General features: G+C 41.6%; 2 protein-coding genes across 5 annotated transcripts in view; both read right to left on the reverse strand.

The window, feature by feature from the left end:
* Positions 1-11230, reverse strand: part of bmpr1bb (bone morphogenetic protein receptor, type IBb) — a 51293-nt gene extending 40063 nt beyond the window's left edge. Inside the window, exons 1-3 of the mRNA XM_069172523.1 lie at positions 11141-11230; positions 7367-7421; positions 4785-4953 (exon numbers count right to left, since the gene is read on the reverse strand). The gene's annotated coding sequence lies outside the window, so the exon portion shown is untranslated. The remainder of the gene's footprint in view (positions 1-4784; positions 4954-7366; positions 7422-11140) is intronic.
* Positions 11231-11756: 526 nt separating this feature from the next.
* Positions 11757-20817, reverse strand: part of pdlim5b (PDZ and LIM domain 5b) — a 35423-nt gene continuing 26362 nt past the window's right edge. For 2 of the 4 annotated variants that reach the window (XM_069172551.1, XM_069172531.1), the window contains exons 6-15: positions 20036-20059; positions 19891-19917; positions 19393-19547; positions 18597-18624; positions 15960-16123; positions 14146-14326; positions 13808-13988; positions 13216-13336; positions 13003-13118; positions 11757-12915 (exon numbers count right to left, since the gene is read on the reverse strand). In XM_069172551.1, coding sequence (XP_069028652.1) covers positions 12826-12915; positions 13003-13118; positions 13216-13336; positions 13808-13988; positions 14146-14326; positions 15960-16123; positions 18597-18624; positions 19393-19547; positions 19891-19917; positions 20036-20059 — 1087 coding nt within the window. In that variant the 3' untranslated portion in view covers positions 11757-12825. The remainder of the gene's footprint in view (positions 12916-13002; positions 13119-13215; positions 13337-13807; positions 13989-14145; positions 14327-15959; positions 16124-18596; positions 18625-19392; positions 19548-19890; positions 19918-20035; positions 20060-20817) is intronic. The other 2 variants (XM_069172538.1, XM_069172545.1) reach the window with 2 other exon arrangements.

Consider the following 20817-nt stretch of genomic DNA (forward strand, 5'->3'; position numbering starts at 1 on the left):
ATGTAAAGTTATTCTTTTAAGGAAGTTACACTACAATCTGTAAGTAAGGCTGAAGCGTGACGTAACGACTTATTTATTGTATTGAAGTTTTCAATCACATTTTGAGTCCATATTTTACTAATAAGATGCATTTATTTCAATTACAAACCTCAAACTCTTCTCCAAATGCAATAAAATGATCATGCAAGCAATGCTCGTAAATATCTTAGCCCGAGTAATCAAACTTTTTTCTATTACTGAAATGTCAAAAGAGGCTGAAAATATTCAAAATATTCAGAAACCAGTCAAGTTACACTTTACATCGATATCTGTCCAGACTTCTATAATATATGTAGAAGACTTTCAAAGAATCCATAAAAAACAAATCGTATTCATTTATCTTTAAACTGAATTGGCGCGAGACGTTCCTGAGATACAGCGTTCACCAGAACGGGCCGATCACATGTAGAGACATCATGTCGTGACGGGCGGACGACGCTGAAACAAGGCCAACAGCTGTCGCTATCGCAAAGGCAGAAAAATCTGAAAAATAACTTCAAAACCAAACTTAGAACCGCCGCCGTCTAAAGAACATGAACAACGTTCTGGTATCTAAACGTTTCGTGCCTTCATTCATATTTTAGATTCATACATCCGGTCGGTTGGACATGTTGTACAACTGACGTCCACATACACACAATGAGTGTGTCATTCCAGACATGTTTACACAGATAAAGTTAGATCTCGGAGTAAAAACCCCGGAGGCTTTGTCGTTGCCAGAGGACCCCCACCCCCCCACCCCCCCACCCCCCTCCAGCTTGGCCTTTCAAGACTGTCTGTCTCCCTTTGCTCTTGTTTTGCTTGGTTTAGGTCAATTTACTGCCAGCAGTTCTTCTCTCACCAGAAGGCTGTCAAGCCACCATGACAATATTCTCACAATACACTCACATAGACGGTATTCATGATCCGACACTGAAACCTAATAAAACACTGAGGAGGCGCTTGAACGCTGCCAACAGGCCAAGTGAAGACCAGCAGCTCTACTCCGCTGCTGGCGTCGGTTTGATGAGATGCCTCATCGTCAGTCAGTCTTGAAGGCTTTCGGTCCAAATCAAACCTGAGTGGAGAAGCTGTAGTCAGGTGTGGGAGCAGAGCGCCACCGGCCCGTCCACATCCAGAGGGCAGCTCAAAGAGCTGCGCCTCCTCTCAGTCCGGAGCTGTCAGCGAGGCTGAGGCCCTCCTGTCTGTGATTGATGACCAGCGTTGAGAATATTTCTGAAGCTGACACGTGCTGGCTCTGTTGGCTGCGACTCCTCTCTGTTCTATTTAGTTTACATTATTCTTATTATTTCTCTGACCAGCCCAGCTGTTGAGTGCATGTATGGGAGGGGTTTTTCCATGCTCTCAGTTGTCCAGGTATGTGTAAGGAAATCTTGAGTTCTGTTTTGAAAACCCTGGGAGTTCCAGTCATTTTCACATTTGAGGTTTTTCTCTCAGCGCCCCTCTTCTCCCCCACCCCCCTCACCCACTTGTATTCCCATGGAAGTGTCCACCCAAGGTTACTGACTGCTTAATTTGCTGTACTTTCAAAAAGTAAAATAAACACCGGTTTTAAAAGGTGGGGAACACCCAGCATCTTGACCACTTTATGTAGAGAAGCAGAAAACAGTTCTTTATTGTAGAAAAGTTGTGTGAATCAAGCATTTTCAGCTGCCATGTAATCAGTGTAACCAGTAAAGCCAGAAGATATTGGCACTGAACACAAAAGTAACTTATCCTCCAAATTCCTGCCAGTAAAAGTTTTGTTCTCAAAACATAAGCAATCATTAATTAAACTTTATCTTTAGGAAAAATACGAGAGCTACTGTTGTCACAATATGCAGGTGGAGAAAAGGAACACCTGTTCACTGACGCAAACGCAAGCGTGCACACGCACACACGCACACACGCACACACACACACACACACACACACACACACACACACACACACACACCTCATAATATTTTAGGGAGTGAGCAGAAACTGTAAAACAGAGACGGGCTTGTGATAACCGGCAGCTTGAAACACCAAACTACTCGATCCAAGTTGCAAATTTTACATTTTTGTGTGAACAAAATGTCCCTTAAGTGAGTATGAAGTTATCAACAGTATCACAAGGAAGTCACTCAAACTAAGCTAGTCATTTCTCCCTTTTCCTTAAATTGAAATGACTGACAGTGAATACTTGCCACCCTCTCTAAGCTGTTCAATGTGATCGATGTGATCGATGTGATCGATGTGATCGATGTGATCGATGTGATGGATGTGATCGATGTGAGATCGATGTGATCGATGTGATGGATGTGATCGATGTGAGATCGATGTGATGGATGTGATCGATGTGAGATCGATGTGATCGATGTGATCGATGTGATCGATGTGAGATCGATGTGATCGATGTGATCGATGTGATGGATGTGATCGATGTGATCGATGTGATCGATGTGAGATCGATGTGATCGATGTGATCGATGTGATGGATGTGATCGATGTGATTGATGTGATCGATGTGATCGATGTGATCGATGTGATCGATGTGATCGATGTGATCGATGTGATCGATGTGAGATCGATGTGATCGATGTGATCGATGTGATCGATGTGATCGATGTGATCGATGTGATCGATGTGAGATCGATGTGATCGATGTGATCGATGTGATCGATGTGATCGATGTGATCGATGTGAGATCGATGTGATCGATGTGATCGATGTGCGCTGACAAGCGGAGGACGGAGCTGCAGAGGCTCTCAGCCCGTCGGACAGAGATGAGCTGAACCGCTGAGGAACGCTCCAGCCTCGGTCTCTTATATTAATCTTATACTTGTCTGACACTAATTAAATGATGAATGGGCAAAGATGTCCACAGAACTCAACATGTCCGTCTGTCAGCAGTTTAATCTGCTGCAACTACGGACACAATACAGATAAGTGTGTTACTGAACACATCGTAAATGTTTCTGCTACTTTAAAGCATCTCGACAAAAATTGAGAATCAATTTTGTCACCAAATTTGAAAGCAAATGTATAAAGATGACCAACATTTCACTTCCAAAATATTGAGAAAAAATTCACAGCACAGACAAGGCAATATTTCCAGATTATACATTTTCAATGCTCTTTGAATGGATGCACAGTAACTGGCTGCAGGAATGCTACGAGCTAAACCTTTAGCACAAACACCAGATTCAGAAGGTAGATTATATAAACCAAGAAAGCATTTCATCCCCTGAAGCTATCTTCTGATCCTTAAATTGTAATCTGTGTTCTGGCATACCAACATTCACTTGTATGTGGCCATTCATGTGTGACTGCAGCTCCACATGTGCAGCAACATGGAGGAAATGAACAGCTGTAACTGCTCTGGAACACCTGCAATAACAGTCCAGGGTGTAGCAGGTTAGCTAGCAGCTACACTCTCTCTTTCTTTTCATTGTAATGTGACCCGGCTTATTCACTACGTAAACGTCTCACTGCCACAGAGGAGGCTTGGAAAGACAAGTGGGGAGGCCGCTGTCTTCTCAGAGTGAATAGAACCGTGACTAAAGATGAAGTCGAACCGATGAGCGGTGTGGCCGACTCGTCTTCCCTTTGGAAGTTAATTCGAAAAGCAGAAAAATACTTGACATGTCTGCATCACGTCTCTGAGGAAAGCAGTTTGAACTGTATCAGAGCTGCTGCTGGAGCTGCGTGATACGGCTGAAATCAATGTGATGAGATTATTAAGAGTGTTTTAAATATGGCTGTAAGGTCACATATAAAAGATGAAAATGTCCAAGCCTATAAAAGGCTCGTTGAGTTGCTTCGCTGGTGGTCAACAGACCCAACACAACCTTAACTCATTCATTTAAGGAGCGTGTAACTTTTCTTTCACTGACGTCATCAGTCCTCTGTGTCTCAAAACAAGTAACTTCATCACAATTACAAACACTGCTACCAAGCAGGCTCACATTAGGCTGAATGCCAGTAAGTACTAAGTATAACGATAAAAGGTAGAACCATCAATATTAAGATATTTTCAAAGTAAGCTGAGACACCTAATAGAGCTCCAAAGAGAACAGATTAGATCTACTGGAGAACTGCTCCCCAAAAAAGACAGAAAAATCATTCAGCATGTCATTTGGGAAAGTCTGGAAAATCATGACAACTTGTAGCAAACTGTTTCAACAAGAAACAACAGCTGAAAATACCCACCAGGGGTAGAAAAGACAAACGCAGCAAATAGGAGATGACAAATCCTGCAAACTGACGTGCAGCACACAGTAACACGACTCACCTTTGTGTGTCTGACGGTAGTTTGGTTAATCCAGCGTTTTAGTCCTTTTCATGAAGTGTTGACACGAGTCAACTGTTTTGTCTGGCGCCCTAATCCTGCAGCCAAAACCTGACAGGGATCGTGATGTGTGTGTGTGTGTGTGTGTGTGTGTGTGTGTGTGTGTGTGTGTGTGTGTGTGTGTGTGTGTGTGTGTGTGTGTGTGTGTGTGTGTGTGTGTGTGTGTGTGTGTGTGTTTCCAGATAAAGCAACGTGCCAAAACCTCACAACAGAAACTGAAAACAGTCTCAACTGAACAATTATTCTCAAACACTGAACAGGCAACTGAAAAATACGCATCAGTGGATCTTAAAGAGTTCCTATTATGAAGTTCAAGGTAATTTGTTTTTAATACTCCACACACATCCTGCCCTTCTTGTTCCAGGATGTGATTAAGTCTTTCAGTGGTGGATTAGCATTGATACGAGATGTCATCCGGAGGGCAACTCACCTGATGTGATCTATGCAAACCCAGCGTCTTTCTTCTGTATTGTCACTTCTCTGTCCTCCTCATCCTCCTCTGTCCCAAAGGTTTGAAATGCAAAGCTCTGATGTCAGCACATTTCCTTGAGGACTGCCTCACAGGTATGACTCTGAATGTCCTCTGGCCTCTCCCAAATCTGAAGGGGGAAAAAAAAGACACATGCGAAACCCATTTCACAATCTGTCATCAAGGGCTGCGAAACAGAAATAACACGAACAAGAGAGAAATTGATTTCATCTGTTTTTCCGTCTCCTCTCGCAGTCTGAGTGGCACTCGCTGTCACTTGCTATTTAGCGGACGAGCGCGAGGTTCAACTGCAGAATCCGATACGGTGCAGAATGAGATCTACAGTTGATGCAGAAGAATTTAGAACAAAGCTTTTCAGAATAGTCTGTTGAAAGATCAAACTGTCAAAGGGGATCGTGGTGAAATGATTTGAATGAGGAGAAACAGAGAATCACTTCTTCATGCACATATAAGGAGTCATGAACTTCTCAGAAATCGGACAAAAGAAAGTAAGTGCCATAAAACATAATTCAGTAACCTTGAGACAATATTATATCAGGAAAATATCACAGAGTGACAGCTGGGTATCGTGCTGAATAAAGCAGAGGAGTGTTGAATGTTGGACTTTCCCTCAGCTGAAACAGGTGACTCAGATTCTGGGTGGTCTTTTCTTAATAAACCGGTAAGTTAGAGTATAATTATGGGCTGGCATCCTGCTTGTCAGACGCGTGTGGAAATGTGTGTGTGACTGTGCACGCTGCCATATTTGCAGTGTTAACATTATAATCACAACATGTACACACAAAGTAAATGAATGACATGCAAAAATAGTATTTGCATAACAAATTATTCGTTTTCTGCCCAACTCCTCTTTTTCCACACACACACACACACACACACACACACACACACACACACACACACACACACACACACTGTGACACACAGCTGTCTTTTATTTGCCAGGATCCAGCCACAGATGGTGATACAGTGTGAACTTTAACACACGGATTCTTGACATTCTTTACGGGTGTGAGTTACTCTCCGACTCAAAACGCCGCTTGGCTTTGGCACTCTTTACTTCCCGGCCAGCAGGTCACTGTCACAGAAGGAGTTTAAGCGAGCCTCTCCCACACATACAGGCGGCTATTGTCCTCTCTGGCTGCAGTGACTTTATGTTTTTCACAACCCCCCTCCAACTGTACACCGCACAAAGCACAGACTCTGTGCTGGAGCTGTGTCAGCATATTTTGCTGTTTATGACGGGTCTTGTAGTGGCAAGTTCATTTCTTAATGTAAAAGGAATGCTAATTAAACGATGCAGCACGCCAGCTCACAAATCAAGGGGAAATATATATAACATATCCACTGACTCATCACAGACCAATAGTGATTCTTTGTGCTGTAAATGCACTTAATGTATGTGCTAATATTTCAAAATAAAAGGTGGAAAACTGCTATCAAGTACAAAGTGAAAATAATTTGTAGGAATAAAATCATCTGGACCATGTTTGATAAAAACGTTTCATCTTTCAAACACTTGAATATACATTCATAAGCGTTGTGCTGTTAATTACTCAGGTGAGATCAAAGCTTCTGAGAGTTTCTAAGATTCATTGCACTCTATCAGATGTTGAACTTGTTCATTTCCAGCAGTCCAGACAGTAGATGGAGCCGAAGTCTGGCCCCAAACTTCAGTGGAGAAAACAGGATTCTATTGTAGACAGTGTGGTTTATTTTACAGCCTATCAACATGCTCAGTGGAAAGTCAATTAGCTCGCCACTTTGGAGGCAAATTGCACACACACACACACACACACACACACACACACACACACACACACGCACACAGACACAGACACACACACACACACACACAGACACACAGACACACACACAGACACAGACACACACACACACACACACACACACAGGATGAGCTGTGACAATACTACCTGGACTGCAGGAGAATCAACACCCAGTCTATCTTGATCAATACAGCTTTTAGCTTTGGATTTCAGTTTCTTTATGATTTCATCAGCTTGGAGCATCAAGCGAAGACACTCAACATTATATTTCTGAGTGCACATATATCAACACATCTCTGTTTTACAATCAGCAGATAGACTTGTATTGTTTCTCAATTTAGGGCTGAGAAAAATAATTGTTTCATTATCAGTTAATCTATCGATGATTTTCTCGAGTGATCGATTGAAATGGTTTGGTCTTTAAAATGTTTACAAATGGTGAGAAATGTTAACCTGTGTTTCCCAAAGCTCAAGTTGCATCTAAAATGTCTTGTTTTCTGCAGACAAAGATATCCAGTTTATTATCAAGTAGGACTAAAGGATCAAGAAAGTATAAAAATTGAAGGAGCTGGAATCAGAGAACTTTACGTTTCTTATTAAAAATGAACTCATTGTCAAAACAGTTTGAAATTATTTTCTGTTGATCAACTCGTCATTTAATGAAGAAATCATTGGATCTCTATTTTAATTATAAGAACTGCTGTAAGATTCAGTTGGACAGGGAGTTGGACTCACCATCCAAACACAGCATCCTGCCACTGCACGCAGCCAGAGCTCCACTCGTCTTCGTCTGCAAGACAAAAAAGAAAAAGAGTAGAGTTATTAGAAGGGGCTCATATGTCTGCCATCTATAAGTGAAAGGACGGAGACTAAATTTCCAACTCGGGCCATTTCCCCCACTTTGATTTCAACCCAATCATGCAAAGTACCCCCTATCCTCTTCTGTTCTTCGATCTTCAATCATCCTCCACTCATCCGCCACTTCTTACTCCTTTTTTTTTCATGCCCCTCTGTTTCTCTAATAACAGGATGTCGGCTTTCTCCCACATGGTGGCTGACTTTCCAGGCAGAGCGCTGAGCAGCTCTCCGCTTTGAGTAATCCCTGTTGCCTGCATTTGTCTCATCAGTGACCACAGATGAAAAAGTGAGCAGAGCATCTGGTATGTGCTCGCTGAATTATCATCAATAGTAAAAGAGCAAAGGAGGTTTACAGGTAAGAGATTATTATGAAGTGGAAGAAGATCCGCTGCAGGTTGATGGGTTACAGAGGAGTTACAGCAAAATTGTACTCGTGATCCATAAAGACAGTTCGTTGAAATTCAAACTTAGTTCAAGTAAAGAATTTTGGTGTGTGAGCTGCAAAATGATGATCCAGCTGTATTCAAGTCTTCTGTGGGATCATTTTGCTTATTAGAAGCAAACCTCTGTTATTGTTTCAAAGAAAATAAAACTGTAAGACTGAGATATTTAGTGCCTGTCAGTATGGGGTGGAAAAGCAGACAAGAAGTGAGCGACAGATGGAAAAATGGTGCCGGTGGAGAGCTGTGATACGAGATGCCCTTCTATCACGTGGAAACTAGAGAAAATCAGGACAAACTACAACGTCCCGCCAGCTGGGAAAGACATCGAGCAAAGTCTGTCTGGGACCAAATCTCTGACAGTTGGTGTCTCGATACACTGCAGTTCCTCCAGTTATCACTGTGCTCATGTTTCCCTACATGAGTGTGAGGTGATGAACTCAAATCTTTAGCGTTACTTTTCTTCTCTTCTACAATCTCTACAAACTTCTTGACATCCTCCAGCCTTTCTGCTAAAAACCTCATCTCTCTCCCTCCCACATATTTGGTCATTACCTGTCTCGTCCTGAAAAACTGCTCCTATTGAGCTTGGTAATATGCAGAAAATATCTTTGCCCTGATTGGCTGTATTTGCTTCCTGTAATTATAAGGGAGGAAACTGGGGTGAGGGGTCGCAGCTTGCTAAGTTTAGCCCTCAGGACAAACCCAGTATCTACCGAGACCAGGAGAGTTTGTTACTGTGCGAGTGTTAATGTGCGTCAGAGGGTGAAGGACTGAGTGTATCTGTGTGTAGGTGTGTAGGTGTGTGTGTGTGTGTGTGTGTGTGTGTGTGTGTGCGTGTGTGTGTGTGTGTGTGTGTGTGTGTGCGTGTGTGTGTGTGTGTGTGTGTGCGTGTGTGTGTGTGTGTGTGTGTGTGCTTGAGCCTGCAGGTTTGCTCAAAAGGGGAACAGTACCAGAGAAGAGCTTTTATGTTCCTGCAATTCCTATTTAAGCGCAGGGTAGCAAATGTACTTGTACAATTCAAATAATATCTACAGGGCTAATATATTCATAATAATTCTCTGAAAGCCATATTTCAACCAGGCCTACATTTATTTGAAACGTGAGATGTCTCATCATCCCTCACTTTCTCATTTGTGATGGTTTCAATCAAACATGAACAGAAAACAGCCCACCTGCCCTTTAATACAAAATTCTAACTTTTCTGGATTCCTATATTGGCCAATATTACACTATATATACTCTATTATACACTATATATACTCTATTATACACTATATATATACTCTATTATACACTATATATAACTCTATTATACACTACATATACTCTATTATACACTATATATATACTCTATTATACACTATATATACTCTATTATACACTATATATACTCTATTATACACTATATATATACTCTATTATACACTATATATACTCTACTATACACTATATATATACTCTATTATACACTATATATATACTCTATTATACACTATATATACTCTATTATACACTATATATATACTCTATTATACACTATATATACTCTATTATACACTATATATATACTCTATTATACACTATATATATACTCTATTATACACTATATATATACTCTATTATACACTATATATACTCTATTATACACTATATATATACTCTATTATACACTATATATACTCTATTATACACTATATATACTCTATTATACACTATATATATACTCTATTATACAGAGCTCAGTGAGAGAACTCCACCTCTCAGACAGGGCTGCCTTCAGGCTGCCACCATAACAGGCTTAACAAGAACACACACACTGGGTTAGCCATCAGTGGTGAAGAGTCCAACACACTGAAACACTTGAAGCAGGAGTCTGCGGTGGACCACAAAGGGCAGCCTTGCCAGGCACCCTCACTTGACATGCCAGCCCCATCATGTAAGCCTGAGGACAGGCATTCCCCTGCTGAGGGCAGAGCCGGGGCAAGAACTGGGTGGTGGTTTGATCGGCCTCTCCGTGTTTAAATCGACCCGAAAACACTCACTCTGCTGCGCCTCAATGAGCCTCTCTGTCCTGTGGAGAGTCGGAGGGCTGTTGATGCATTCCGAGACTGCAGCGCAGACCTGAAGGAGGTGCAGCAGGAGGTGCAGCAAGAGGTGCAGCAGGAGGTGCAGCAGGAGGTGCAGCAGGAGGTGCACTGACCCCCGTGGGACCGGAGAGGCTCACGCAAACGTCAGGTGATGTCACAGACATCCGCTCCGGCTCACTGACGATCGCTGGTAGACTGGAGAGCGCAGAGGTTTAATGTCAAGTATCACCACTGACACCCCCACCCCCACCCCCTCCCCACCCACACCCCCACCCCCTCCCCACCCCCACCCACACAGCGTTCATCTCACTGTCACATAATTTGCACTTGTAACTCGCTCTGCAGTTATGAACACAATCTGAATCTGAAAAGTGAGAACAGCATAAATTGAAATCATCCTCACAGAAGCTGACTGATGTTCATTTAGTAGCTTTCAGACACATCACATGATCTTCATCAGCAGATGGAGTTGGCCCACTTTGTTCCATTCAACTTTTAGGACATGAAGTCTTTAAAGTACTGGGATGGGAAAAAAAAATGGAAATTTGAACAACTCCAGAACAAGTGTGATGAAGAGGATGATTAAAAGGTCCAGACCCTGGTGGGAGGTTATCATCATCCACAATGTTTCACAGTCAAACCAGTAACAGACATTACTGTGACAATAAGGAAAATAATTGGATACGAGATGATAGATCTTTCAAACGTGTTTCCAAAACCTGAACATAAAGAAGTCAACATGTTTTTTATTTGACCTGAACAGACCTTCATTACTTCAACTATTTACGTCTCAATAATCAAATCACTGCCTATTAATCAAAACTACAACTACAGCAGATTCAACTTTAAGATGTTCTGAACGCCACCAATTAGCTGCTGATCATCATCATCATCATCATCATCACGGACTCCCACCATCAACACCGTCTGAGGTCCCGCTGATCGCCTGCAGCTGCTGCAGCATCGAACAGGGCGCAGACAGCGAAAGCAGCACTTCAGCAGCACTTCAGCGGAATCCTAATGAACAACAGCACGGCGAACAAATTGTCGACGGACCCCTCTGGGTTCAGGGACGGAGCTGCAACCGAGAGCTCAAACCGTTTCTCACCAACAATCCTTACCGTGTACTTTTCACTTTAAAAGCAGCCCAACAAGATCCCAGTTTGTCTGGATTTGAACTCCACTGTGGTCTCTTATTTGTCCGGCTGTGTTGTGGTCGAGTTTTCCAAGTGGAGGTTTCCACCGCGGGTGATCAGAGGCTGGCTGTCCGCGCACAGCTCCCACCTCCGACGTCTTGGAGAAGTGCACAAGTCAGCCCATGTGGAGGTTACAAGTTCTTTCTGCAACACTCCGATAGCAACTCAAGGCACTCAGCACAGAATATGTGATGCCTTTATATAAGAGAACAGAGTTGTTAGAAAAGAAAGAATTAACCAAGTGATGTCTGCTGCGTCCCGGTGGAGACGTGCCTACTCTTCTGTCTTACTGCAGGGTTAAATGCATGAGGCAGCTCCTGCTGGTGCCTGTCTGCCTGCCTGTTAAAACTCTTTGAATAATTACTGTCACAACAGCAGATTTATAATACACATAACAGGACATGATACATTACTTCTTCCTCATGCATCGACAAACACATAAAAAAGTGCACAAAACATAAACAAGGAGGATGAGTTTGTTGTTTCAGCCACAACCAATGAAGTAAAGTGGTATTGAACAGCTGCATTCAAGAGCTGTTGATGTAGTCAATGGTGAACTTTTTTATTTGAAATTAATACAAAGAAACTGCAAAACAAGAAAACGACGACAGCAGAACTTGGTTTCAGGAATATATTAACATTGTTTTGTGTTAATTGAGCAAATTCCAGAAAAATCACCAAAACATAATGAAAGCAAATGCAACATGACAACGTCCGTGATGGGTAAACACAGTGGAAGGTTCAGGCCCTCCATTTAAACATGTTTCTGAACCAAATTAGAAAAACAAAACAGCATTTTCTAATACAGAATACAGTTTCATGTGGCTGTTCGGTGGAAGTTTGGTCATTTACTATTTTGCTGCTGAAGACATGAAGACATTACAACGTGAACATAAACATGACCTCTGGATGTTTTAGCACTGAAACAGGACCTGGACGGTGCAGAACCTGCACACTTCTAGACACATTACTAACGTATGCTTACATTTAGTGGGAATAATTAAATACCATATTACTTTAAAACAATAAAACAATTAAAAAAAAGATACTAATATTAAAATTTCCCATTTTGTTGCCAGGACTCATTTACTGAGTGATCCCTGCTTACAAATAAATATTCATTTCCCCCTTAAGTTAAATAATCCTAATTACTAAACCTTGCTTTCTCTTTATTAATACATGGCATAGATTTTAATATTTTTTTCTAATATGTGACACGTAAGGTCACTGCAGTAAACTCTCCTTTTCTGTGTTAAACAAAAATGCCCATCAAGAGCTCAACACACCTCGAGCAGAAGGAGAAAGACCAGCACAAACATGTGTATTAAAATATCTTTTTGCAGATACTGACTTGTTAAAAACGGGGTTAACAGTGCATTGAAATGTATTCCTGCATATTCAGCTAAAGAAGTGCTTTGAAATAATAACTAATGAGAATGAACACAATAGAACAGAAACAAAGCTTTCAGTGGAATCGTTGCTCAAATGTTGTTGTAGCAGAACACAAACTAGTAAACAAGATCTTTTTTTTTTTAATTCAGAAAATATTGAACATCTGGTTGAAATATAAATTCCTGCAAACTGATGTTATTTCTGTGGATGGGGTCGGGTCAGATGTTGACAGTGTGGGCATGCTTCTTGCACAAAGGCTTGTCTTTTTTGGAGAAGAAGGCCTGACCTTCCAGGCTGGTGGAGCAGACCTGTGGAGACAAGCAGCGTTGTTACTCACTGATCTGGTGGTATTTGTTTATTTTTAGATCCAACCCTTGTTGTGTGGTGAAACCTACCGCACACACAAAACAGGTGTCATGCCAGGTGAAGCCCAGAGCGTCCAGGAACTTGTCCCCTGCCTCGATGGGGAAGTCACAGCCGTGGCAGTTGGTCCCAAACATGTTGTAGTAGTCTGAGTAAACAGGACATGGACAAGATGTTAAGTTTATTTGAATATGTGGGTTTCTTTGCAGGATCTTTATTTTGTTTTGGTGTCTTCCTTTCGGCACCTTTTTCACAGTATGGTTGTCCATCCTCCATGTGAAACATGTTGCCTCTGATTGGCTGATGGCAGGCGGCACAGACGAAGCAGGACACGTGCCAGGTCTGTTTCAGGGCATTCATGACTTCCTGCAAAAAAACCGATATATTAAAACACGAGGAACAGACGGACAAAGATTATGAAGGTTATTGGTTTCTTTCACGTGTATTTAGATTTTGGGAGACTTTTAATCATGACAAACAATAACTTCTATGTCTCTTATGTGTGTTTTGAATTGCATTTCCTAATGGCAGCACTACTTTGGTGTTAACAGACTGACAGCAGCTGCTCCCCCAAACAAACAATCCTAATGTGCTGTTCAGTGACCGTGCAGCTACAGGAGCCCAAACTCTCGCTAACGTATAAGAACCAGCAGATTAGGTAGATAGACGGCATATTTTTCAGTACTTTAGTAGAACCACATATACTAGACTGGATTAAGCAGCCAGCCTCTGCTTTATGTCTCTAAGTGATGAAAGACAGCAGAGGATGATGAGAAAGAGCTTTCAGTACAAAGTGGACAAAGGCAGAGAAGAGATGTTTTCAGTTTTCTATCCCACCCCGAGAATCTTCTGTTGGCAGCGAGCGCAGGACGGAGCGAAGAACTGCTCGTAGCAGCGCTCACAGTACACCTGGTCCTTCTCCTCCACAAACCCACGATCAGTCAGCGAGGAGTGGCAGTGAGCACAGTTGAATTCCTCGGGGTGCCATGACATCCCCATGGCCACAAGGAAAGGGCCTCTGTGAGAGCAACGAAGGGACACAAAAGATTTAAAGCTCCACTGAAGGACTTTTTAAAACTTTAGACCAAACGTCTGCACAGTATAAGTTGTGTAGAATTTTACAGTTATTGAATCTGTAATGATGTTTTATGGTTATAAATGTCTTATTGATGTACCTGATGACAGTGTTGCACTTGTTGCACATCGGGGTGCGAGTCCCAGCGGGGATGTGCTCGGCGCGCTGCACCAGAGAGTTCAGGTCCTGAGGATGCGGCTGCGGAGCCGGACGCTCAACACCTTCGGGAGCAGGACTGGAAACTTTGCCAAATGAGGGAAGTGCTCCACCCTTAGGAAAACCTGAAACAGTTCAATTATGGGAGATTAGCCAATCGAAAAATAGCAAGCGTGAACTAAACATAGTTTGAGACTTGATGTACTTCCCAGAGTTGAATTAACCAAACAACCAATGCAATGGCTGCAATAAATAACTGTGGTTTTCTTCCACCAATCTACGACTTCATGACGAGAAGAGAAAAGGAGTCTGTTGTCGGATTATGGAAATGATTTACTGAACTCCATGTCTGGCATGAGAGAGCTGGGTTGGACAGAGCCGGCGCACTTTCCTCAAACAAGAGATCCATTTTTCCTTCTGAAGGAAACAATAAATTCCAAGACACCTGAGAAACAATCCCTCTGCGCTCATCGCTAATAAACTGCAGGGGGTCCACAGTTCTTCCTTCTGCTCAGTACACAGAAACAGTGCTGGAGGGTATGAGGACACAGAAACAGAGCAACTTATCAAAGACATGGGGAGGTCAAAGGACAACTGCTCCCCAAATCACAGAAGACACCAGCAGGATGTGAGACGACGGAGGGAGTGGCTTAACGTTAGAGAGGACATTAGAGGAGGAGACATTCTGACACAAACGAGATCAAAACCCACGATACCATCAAAATGATGACTCCCCACATCACACCCTAACATGGGTTGTTGCTCCAGTTCCTGATGTTTGAGCTAGAAAGCTGGTTTCACATTCATCTGATAAAGAGGAAAAGTGTCTCCATACTCATCTTAAATATCGTTTAAAACGCAAACGTAAAAGCGTGATTTGGTGACATCACAACTCGTCAAGGGCTTGTGGTACCATATGAAACTTACACAAGTGTAATGTGCAAACCTTAGACCTAGTTTCAGGAAATATAGAAGATCTTCTCATACAATAACAAAGAAATCTTGATCAATATTATGCTAAGTTGCTTCTTTAAAAAGGTGCTGGAAGTTAAATTTGCCAAAATTATGAATTCATGTAAGTAAATCTGAAGGTTGCGCGTTCCTCACACTCCACCCCTCTCCTCGAGGCCACTATAAGATACATGCTTGTTTAGGTGAACTCAAGTATGTGCTAATGTGATAAATAAGAGTGGACAGAGAAGTAACTGTCCTCTCCTGCTCTCTCGCTGTGGCACCTTTCAGCAGCCGTCTCTTAAAGGCCGTCTGGGGAAACATGTTAGGGCACATAGTGCATCTGTTCATGTGAGAGCAGACTTGTGTCCTACTATTGCTAATAATCACTGTGACTGATGCCTTTCAGCAAATGTTTACCTTGACCAGCTCGAGGTCTTGTGGCAGGGATGGCCGCAGTTAAAGACCAGCTTTCACACAAAATAAAATACATAATTCTCAACTTCACAATTTATTTGACTAAGGGGATCTTGGGAAAAGCCAATAATCTGAGCTCATTAACTGAATACCTCTGGTTTTTAAAGAGCTCATAATCTTAAATGGCTTAGTGTCAGGTATTAAACCTGCTATAAATGTTATGGCTGAGTGGCAGCGATTTGAAAGAATGAGGCTGCCCTCTGTGGGCGACAAGCAGGAACTACACTTTCCTCCTGGCAGAAGCAGAACCACAAGCTTTCACTGGGCAGTAAATACCAGAAGCAGGGCCAGAGCAGGAGAGGGTTTCTGAACAGGTAAATGTTCCTTTACCTGATGGACCTCCGGGCTGGAAGGAAGCTTTGTTCTGGCCTGCACGGCTCTTAAATGCAGACGCAGGGACCACGTTGCCGTTCCTGGGAGCTGTTGCAGATTTGGAAAACGTTTTCGCTGCAGGCGATGTGTGCACAGCAGGAGTGGTTTTGTCAACTGGCTCACTAGGAAACACATATACACTTCACATAAATTATAACTCACAACACACACACATTTATCTGTATTTATGTTATGTATTGATGTTCTCTGCTGTGAAAACATTTGTGTACTGTTTCAGACGGACTAATAATACATCAACCAGTGTAAACTCAATCAAATCTGTTCAAATAGAGACTTTTTAATAATTATCACACTAAACCTGCAATACAAGTGCAAGTGTTTAGTGTGATCTCAGCATCTGGATGTTCTTCCAAAGCAGGTACTAAAATTGATGTACAAAGAACCAAAACAATTATGAGGCACTTTTGAATGAGTGTATGCACTGCTGGTCACTGTCCGTGTGGTTTTGCAATTACTGACATAAGGAAACCGTTACAGGTGGTGATGTCATCGTAACTACTGTACATGTAACCCCCTCCAATACTTTCCTTCATCTTCAGCAGTAGAAAACCAATACTATAATTTTAGGAGGCTTATGAAGTGCTTATTGCTTTTACTGTCCTGAAACAGGAGAGCCAGACACACTTTGAGGCAGGGGTGGTATGTTTTCCACTGTGGTGCAAAATGTTATGAGACGCTATATATTTTAGGAGGAAATGAGAAGCACTAGTCTCTCGAGTGTTTTCCTTGTAAAGTTTCACAGCTTTCCTTTCAAGCTGGGACCGTCTGATTTATGCTACAACTTCTCTCTCCCTTTAGAAGAATCCTTTATGTTGCTGGAACTAAGCTGCCAACGAGACGTGTAGTGACGGCTAAGAACGTTAGGAGATAGCCAACAAGCAGGCAATGATAGGATCACTCAGCAACCTTCAGGTAGGCTACAGGTTGATAATCTGGAACCATCAAACTGCTGGGTTTGACATCTTTAACGCACAGGTTTTATAGTGGTATTAATCCAGTCTTCTGTGCTTCTGTTCGAATGACTGTGAATCATAATACAATGGAAAGAAACACATCAAGTAGCACGAACTATTTGTTGTGTTTTTGCCTATAACTGATTCATATGAGATGGTACTTTGAACAACGCAAGCATCTCATTCCTCAAATCAGAGCTTCTTTAGGGACAAATCATTCTTTCACATCATACACGTTCATCAACTGGAAATTTTTAATTGACAAGTTGACAAGTTGTTGTTTTTTTACAAGAAGAAAAGAAGGAATAAACAATAATAGAAAGAAGTACAGAAAACAGTTTTTTGAGATAAAATCCTCAAAAGCTGTCAGATGAAACTGCTTTAGTTAGTGTAGAAAATAAAAGGAAAAAGGCAGACATGCTCAGAGAAATAAAGAATAAGAGAAGTGAAAGTGAAGGCTCAGACATAAACAATGTGGTACAGAAAAGCACACATTTACACCACAAAATAATGTTTAGCAGCATTTCAAATCATGCATAATTACTTTAATACACTTTTAAATATTATTAAATAACGGCAGATAAAATTTACTTTAAAACAGGGTTTGTTTTCTTGTCACTTAGGAATTTGACATACAACTTGTATAAGTTTGCCAAATAACAGCTTTGACTGTGCTGGTATGTAAAATGAGGCAATGTAAATTAAATAACAGTCCAAATGAAATAAAACATGAGATAAAACAAACCCTTTTCTACTACACATTTAGCAATCGTGCTGAAACGTCATGATGCCAGTCTCTCAGCTTGTTGTACTTGTGTCCTACAACTTCTGGGTCCAACTTGTTCACTCTGATTTGCCCCGTAAGACAGGTTTAAAGAAACAAGGAGAAAAAGGGAAATGTTGGAAAGTTAAGATCTGTGAAACAAAGTCAAAGATAACACAAGAGGAAGCAGAGGAATAAAAGAAGGGATGAATAGAGAATCACAGAAAAAGCCACAGAGACTTATAAACTTTGATTTATAAACCAAGGCGGATGTGGAATATTTGCTCTGTCTTCAGCAAAAGTACACTGAATAAAATCTCACTGACAGACGGAGAGCAAGAATCTCTTCGCGGCAGGGCTGCTACCCACAATACCACCTAATTACCCACAGCTTCCAGTGAGTGACACACTGATTGGTTGGGGATCTGGTACAGAGGGCAGACTGCATTTACTGCAGATTAAATCAACTTCAAACTGAGACCAGGAGTAGCAATCACAGCCTACGCTGAGCCGATGGCTGCCTCCACTTAGACATCCTCCCGAGAGCTCTGAAAGCGGTTCCTACGAAATAAGCCTTAAATTAAGCGTGGTACTGTTGGAGCACAAGATCAGGAAATCAGGACTTAACTTTAAATCACAGCATCTTAGATGTGCTTACTGAGTATTCTGAGGGCCAATTCTGAATTTGAAACCTCTGCGATCAAGAAATTATTACGATTGCTAAAACATATGCCTTTCTTCCTGCAAAAAAACACACAGAGAGACAGAGAGAGAGAGAGAGAGAGACCAAGAGACAGAACAAATAGTCACAAACGCATATTTAATTCGATTATATACAAGAAAAACACCAACACTTACTTATTTCCACTGTTCTCTGGAATTTGTTCTGCAACAGAGAAGAAAAAACACCAATGAAAATAGAGTAAAATGTCGAATAAATAGGTCGGAGAGAATATGGACAGACAGGCGACTGATCCAGTCTAGCCTCATCTTGATATAGTAAGTACTGAATGAGCAACTTGTAAACAAGGACTTCCTATTCTCCAACTGTTCACAGCTGCAGAAACACCAGACAGATAGACTACTAATCCAACATCTAAAGCACAGCACACATTTGACACCAGTCCGGTTTGACAAAGAGAGAGCGAGGGAGACCGACAAGTCTCTCATCTTAAGTCATTGAAGTGACATCATTTTCATCATCTGAAGCAGGACAACCTTTTTCCCTCCGAAAACCACTTGGACAAAATAAAAGTGTCATCTGAATGAGATTATTTTTACTGTATGTGAACAATAACAAAATGATACTCAACACGCATACTTGAGACCCCTGTTGAACAGATCAACACGCAACACTTTAAAATAAGGTCATGTCAAAGGTCATAAAACTGTAATATAAAAATAGTCAGTCATACTGCGATGAAGGCTTTCTTCTCTTATTTAAATAAATGGTCAAAATCAATATAAACTACAGAGGCAATGGAGTTTTGATAGAAAATCTGATTGTCAAACAAAGAAATACTAACATCACTTCTGAAGAAAATATAATGTAAAAATATTCAAATGATTTTAGACCAATGCCAAAACTCAGGTAATTCTTAAAACAGTATCCAGGCAGTGTTCACAGGTAATAAGCGTGTAGCTCGGTACACACCCTTCTCGGTGCCGGTCAGCTGGGCGAGGATCCGGAAGGAGCGGGACTGGGAGGTTCCTGTTCGGGGGTGCCAGTCCTCCGTGTCTTCAATCAGACGCTTCTTGCTGGCATCACTTACAGGCGATGCAACACTCTCAGGCTCCAAACCGGCTTTCCTGTACAGACACATCAAACAGGAAATGATGATTTACAGACATGGAAAGCACGTGGGTTTTAAAAATGTTAAGATAATCATTGCACAACACAACTGTCAAATCAATTATTAGGCAGTCCTTCAGGTTAATAGTATAGCAGAGCACCTTTACCACAGGATAAGAGTTTAGACACAAACTCACAGATTCAAAAACAACTCTCTCAGAGGGACAGTCACCAACACAAAGTACACATAAAACACATATATGCTGTGAAATAAGTGCTCTACATTCAGTCTCTTAAAGGTGCAGCTTGAAAATTTGTGTTTTAAAATACGACCCAACAGCTATTAGACTTCACAATTACCTGCTAGGTCTAGCTGGAGGTGGAGTTCTGCAGCGGAGAAATAAGATTGTAGAGAGGAAAAACTCACAGAGAGAAATGATCCCAAGTCACATGAAGTGCTAAGTACACTGCATGACAGTATTAAACTGCTCTGACCTATACTTACTTAGGAATTCTCTGTGGCTCAAAACTGGAGAGGAAAATCACAGAATAAAAGTTTATCAAAATTAAATATACTGTCCTTAATATGTCACCTCGTCTTAATGTCTAAAGGAGACTGATTAATGATAAAAAGCAAGTGAAGATAAATTAGATTTATTAAATTAAATTGGTGAAATTCAGTGCATATGAACGTCAGTGAGACGAGTGTGACACTGACCACATCTCACCACTAGATGGGAGTAATGTGCTTTCACAGTAAAGGCTCATCTTGTCCTCCAAAAACAATCTGATGGTACTCTTGAATGTAATAATATGTGTGTGAGTGTTTACATGCAGAGTTTAGTGTCCATTTGAAGTCAAAGCTCAAGTATGGGCATGTTTCACTGTGTATGTGTGTTTACATGCATGTGTGTGGAAGTATGATAAAAAAAAAAATATGAAAAAAAAATAAAGCACAAGTCAGGCTATTGTGAGCCAAACAGAATACAATGGCAGTGATTAGGAGGCTTTGAATAAACATTGCGACACCAGAGGCAGATGGAGGCAGACAGATGCCGAGCTGGGTGACTGAAGAAGCTCTGTGCCAACAGGCCGGGCTGCACCGGGTGTGAACACAGTATTAGCAAAGTATGAGTTGGCCACCATCAGCTGTCCCGTGGTGCATCAGACACCGATTATTAACAGTGTTTGTTTGGACCTTGAAATAAGCAAGTAGTCTAAGTTGGATAATCAGGAATGTGAGGTTAGAGAGGTGTGAGCATGCCTTGGCTAATCATAAACCAGAGA

The sequence above is a fragment of the Embiotoca jacksoni genome, unplaced genomic scaffold, assembly GCF_022577435.1.
Source record: "Embiotoca jacksoni isolate LCO1_2020_lvr unplaced genomic scaffold, fEmbJac1.0.p SCAF_10, whole genome shotgun sequence".
NCBI lineage: Eukaryota > Metazoa > Chordata > Actinopteri > Embiotocidae > Embiotoca > Embiotoca jacksoni.